The 5371-nt window shown below is 42.5% G+C and overlaps 1 protein-coding gene across 1 annotated transcript in view; it reads right to left on the bottom strand.

Annotated features, from left to right (window-relative positions):
• The window catches only part of HSDL2 (hydroxysteroid dehydrogenase like 2), a 56499-nt gene extending 51393 nt beyond the window's left edge, over positions 1-5106 (bottom strand). The window contains exon 1 of the mRNA XM_004710946.2: positions 5009-5106. Coding sequence (XP_004711003.1) covers positions 5009-5025 — 17 coding nt within the window. The 5' untranslated portion in view covers positions 5026-5106. The remainder of the gene's footprint in view (positions 1-5008) is intronic.
• Positions 5107-5371: the final 265 nt, after the last annotated feature.

Below are 5371 nucleotides of genomic sequence, written 5' to 3'. Positions count from 1 at the left end.
CCTCCCCGCTCCCCCTTCCCTCATGAGCCCTTGATAGTTTATAAATGGGTATTTTGTCATATCTTGCCCTGTCCGACGTCTCCCTTCACCCACTATTCGGTTGTCTGTCCTCCAGGGAGGAGGTCACATACAGTTCCTTGTAATTGGTTCCCTCTTTCCTACCCATTCTCCCTTTACCCTCCCTGTTTCGCCACTCACACCACTGGTCCTGACATAAATAAGTTTATAATTAAAAAAAAAAAAAACAGTATTCAAAATTAAAAAGAAATGATGTATTGATATATGTTACTGCATAAATGGACTCTTAAAAACATTATGCGAAGAGAAAAAAGTCAGTCACAAAGGACCAGCTATTGCATGAGTCCCTTGATATAAAATGTCCCAAACAGGCAAACCTATAGAAACAAAAAACATATATAGGTTACCTGGGGTACAGGAATGATAGGGAGTAAGAGAGTGAAATTGGAGTTAACAGCTAAAGTAGGGTGGTGTTTGGAGGGGGGTGATGAAACGGTGAAGGCTGGTGGCACATATCTGTGAATAGACTAAAAACCATTGAACTGTATGCTTTTAATGATGAGTGTGTTGTACGGCATGTGAATCATATCTCAATTAAAGCTATAAACAGTCACAAGCCAGTTCCCTTCGAAGGCTTGTAAAGAACGCAGTATGTACCAGAACTCTCTAATTCAATGGATGGGAGAGCTCTCTGTGGCCAGGATTTCATTACAATCCTTCCACCTTAACTTTAGTTGGTTGTCAGGTGAGACAAATTTAACATTATAAAGGGGAGTGGGGTGGGGGGCACTTAATTGTTCCCATTCTAAAGGCAAAAAAAAAAGAAGGAAAGAACCAAGGTTGGCAGTTCAAACCCACCAGGTGAGAAGCTGAGGCTGCTGCTCCCTTAAAGATGTATAACCTTGGAAATCCTCTGGGGTGGAAAATTCTGTCCTGTAAGATCACTGTTGCCTCATCTGGTTGCTTAGAATCCTGCTGATACAGATATGGCACCAACCTCTGTTATATTAATCAGATTGGCCAATGAACTGTCTCCAAAGGTGTAAATCAAAGTAGCCAAGAACCCTGAAGGCTGAGAGGCAAACTGTTGGGAAAGACATAGGCATACTTCTTAGGGGTAAGCCAAGGTGGCATTTGGCTGACAGGGCTTGGCCTGGGCAATTTCTCAAAATTAGGTTAAGGGTGCAGGAAGGACGTAATGTCTCCATCTAGGGAAAGAGCAGGTTTGCTTTACCAGAGGCAGATCCCACCAGTTCGGAGTTCCTCAACTGCAATGCAAAAGGATGGCACAGCAGCTCCCTGGGACCCTCCACGTGGCCCCAGAGCACTTGGCAGGGGAACTGATACAATCCAAGGTTACCCTGCTGCTTGCTGTGTCATGAGTAAGAAAACCCTGTCTTTAATCCAGGAGGCTTGTGTCTTCTGTCAGCATCCAGCAAACAAGAACAGGCTTATTATTGTGAAAACCAGGGCAAATTACCAGATTCCAACAGATACATTGAATATCACATTGGATATAGGTTTTTTGCAGAAGCACTTTAATAGGCTTGAAGGAGTTTCCTCCCGTCTGTTCCTAGTTTGGAACTGTTTATCATGAACGGGTACTGCATTCTGCAAAATGCCATTGCTGTGTGACATATATCAATTTTCAGATGTCAGTTCATGGCAGAATGCCTCTGCATAGTCAATTAAACACAAGTACACGCGCTCATTTCAGCTCTGCTAGCATTTGTTTGAGGAAAAAGATGAGATTTTCTACTGCTGTAAAGGTTTAAAGTCTTGGAAACCCACAGGGTGGCTCTGCGTCAGAATCAACTTAATGGCAGTAAGGGAGTGTGTTTATTCATGTGGGTTAACCCTCTCCAATTTCAATCCAACACCAGCAGCAGCTTCCTTTCCTTCCTTTATTCAATTTTTTACTTCATTTCTCTCACAGTGAGAATCCTGGTTTCTAACAACATCAATATATTTACTTATTTGTCCTATACTATAAATCCAATATTTACAACTGTGCTTAAGTTATTACACTCATACCATGATCAAGAAAAAAAAATCTACTGAAGTCTAAGATTTATTTTCAGTTCTTCCTGCCTTTAGAGAAAAAAAAAAATCCCTCTGAAGCTGGGTAGACAAATTACTATGTTAAAAAAAAAAAATCACTCTCATTAAATGTTTTTTCTCTGTATGTTTACATAATACATTTGATATAGTTCGTGTATTTATGTTAGCATTCCTTTTAGGTTTCCCTTCCCTTCGCTTTTTTAAAATAGTTGTATTGGCATTACTTCATATATACAATTTAATTGTTTAATATTAATCTTTTCCTTTGTCTTAATTGAGAGGACTTTATAAAAAAAGTACACTCGGCCGATTATAAGGATCTACATATAACCTCCTTCCTGGGGGACGAACAACAGTAAGGTGGGTAAAGAGAGACGTTGGACAGTGCAAGATATGACAAAATAATGATTTATAATAATCAAGGGTTCATAAGGTAGGAGAGTGGGAGGGAGGGGGAAAATGAGGAGCTGATGCCAGGGGCTTAAGTGGAGGATGTTTTGAGGATAAGGGCAATGAATGTACAAATATGCTTTACACAATTGATGTATGTATGGATTGTGATAAGAGTTGTATGAGCCCCTAATAAAATGATTAAAATAAATAAATAAACAAAAGTACACTCATACAAGTCTCCACTTTGCCCTTATTCAGTTTTATTACTTTTGATTGTCATCGTTGGAAGGAATCTGGAGTCCTCCTACTGGAATCTTATGGGTAGAGTTCAAGAATGCTGATTGTTTATTCTTTTAAAAATATATATATATGCAAACATGCATATATAATGCATTTTATATTGCCATGAATATATATGTGCATGCTTGCAATTTTCCCTTTTTATAATATGAGTTTATCTAGAATATTAAGATGATTTTACAGAGAGAAGTATTTAAATGAACATGTCCACACTATTGCTTAAAAAAACCCCTACTGCTTTGGTTTGGTTTTAGCTGGATGGAGTCCCAGTAGGACAGAGGACAAGCCCGTCTGCTCCCAGACTCTCAGGCATTGGCAGAAAGGCAAAAAGAACTTCTCCTCTTAAATGGCCAACAAAGAGCTGCACTAAGAAATGATTCTAGCTCCAAAGCTTTAGAATCAGAGTCAATGAGGCAACAGCCCCTCAAGTGCCCAATTTTTCAGTACCGTTGAGAAATTGCTAAAACGGTGTCAATCCATCCCTTTTTTTACTCGATATGGAACCCCATACTTCAAAGGATGTGGTACAGGAGAACTGTGAAATTTCAAAGAAAAGAACAAAGATGAACTATTCCACCAACAGTACCACGGCAAGCGGACAGTGCTGGAACCCAGATGAAGTGGGTTTCCGAACTCAATTCCTATAGCGAAATAAATCTCAGGTAAGAGTTTTTAAAAAAAACTAAGCTAAATAAAATTCTGAAAGAATACTTTCCAGGTCTTAAAATTGTGGTTTAACGTGGTTTTACTTAGAGGCTTATTACAAAAACTCAACAGCATCAAAAGAAATGAAATGCCAGTCTGGCTTCATAAAAAAGTTTTGCCAACAACATAACGTCAAGAGAAAATTCAAAACAAAACCTTAGATAAGTATTTGTAACCCAAACGACACTCTAATTTCAAAAAAATAATACAGAACTCAAAACAATCCATCAAAATCAAGTTGTTTAAGCCAGTCAAAGACAGAGATTCACATAGAACTTTAAGTCAGGGTTTGTCAACCTCTACAATACTAACATTTGGTCCCAAACTCCACCCACAAGATTCCAGATTCCAGATCCCTTCCAACTGTGACAACCAAAAATATCCCGGATGTTGCCAAACGTCCTCTAAGGGGGCAAATCTGTCCCTCCTTGGGAACCACTACATTAAACATAGAAAAACATCGTCATCCTCGCTCAGGAAGACAAAAATACAAAATTTGGCGAAAGGTGTCATATTTTCCTTTAATGACTTTATTATCAAACATTGTGATATTTGCGTATATCTTGGATTAGGAAATCACATAGCTCCTTTGGGGTTATGCAACCTCTTGAGAGTCATCTGGCGATATTGATCAGACTTTAAAGTACATATTTACTCTTTGATCTGGCAATTTCATTTCTGGGAAGTTACTGTCCAGATAAACTCACAAAGGTGCAAAGAGATAAATATAAGGTTAGTCAACGCAGAAAAGATGAACAAAAAACTGGATGATTACCTGGTATCCAACAATATGGGGCTGATAAATTATCATCCTCTATATAATATGCAAGCATTAAAAAAAAAAAGAGGAAGATCTACGTGTACTGAAGAAGTACGTTCTAAAGTACATTAAAACTAGAAAGACTCAGAATGGAGTTTACTATTTTTAAGGTGTTGTGTGCGTTTAGGTTATGTACGAATATATTTATAGAGGCCTAGAGTATTGGCAAATCTAACAGTAACCTAACAGTAATTGGGGGCCTGTACGTTAAGGACAGAGAGACTTGCTTCTTTGACCGTTTTCAACTGATTCAGTCTGTAGGCCGCGTTTCCATAGGTTTTCAGCAAAGCATATAATGGACCTGTCACTTAGATCAAGATACACACCCTTGTGACTATTTCAATTTGTTAGTCTTGGTTTTTTTTTCAGACACCCCATTACTTCAGGAGTGCAGAACTGAGGCTGCGGGCAAGAGCAGCAAGGCGCTGCTCCACCTGACCTTTCACCTGGAATTGACAAGGCACCCAGCCGCGGCCCCCTGCGAGCGGGAGGGGACCGTCCCCGTCCCCGGGAAAAGGTCCCGACAAGACTGCTTCCCGGCGGTCCTCCACTTCAGGCGGCTTTCCCCCGTGACTGCCCACTCTGGGTACAGCGTCCCGGGGCGCGCCGCGCCAGTGGCTTCCTTCCCTCCCACCGCCCGAGCCGGGCCCCCTGGGCCCCCAGTATCGCCTTCCCAGGCCGCGCTCTCCCCGTGGTTCCCCATCCCCTTACCCGGTGTTGGGGAGCATGGCTATCGCAGATCAGAGGACGCGAGGGCCACCGTGGCGACGGCGGGGAAAAGTCCACTAGCCGCGGCCCAGCCCGCAACATCTAGCCCCGCCCCTAGAGCCGCCTCTCCAGGCCCCACCCCAACGCCCGCCGGCGGGGGATGGTTGCTCAACAAAGATGGGGAGGGTCGCGGAGTGCGCCTGCGCACCAGAAGTCTCTTGGGCCCAGTTGCTAGTTCCCGCCTCTTCCCGCTCCGCCCCGGGAAGCCGGACCTCTGCGCAAGCGCTTTGAGAGGCAATTCGTCCCTGCCCCTCCGACTCCGCCCACCGGAGACAATCGGTCTCGGCCTCCGGCAGGGGGCGCGTC

Source organism: Echinops telfairi, unplaced genomic scaffold (assembly GCF_000313985.2).
Source record: "Echinops telfairi isolate 266 unplaced genomic scaffold, ASM31398v2 ScPeMD7_7410;HRSCAF=8448, whole genome shotgun sequence".
Lineage (NCBI taxonomy): Eukaryota > Metazoa > Chordata > Mammalia > Afrosoricida > Tenrecidae > Echinops > Echinops telfairi.
Note: the sequence above shows the minus strand (reverse complement) of the source record. Positions and strands in the feature narration are given on the sequence as shown.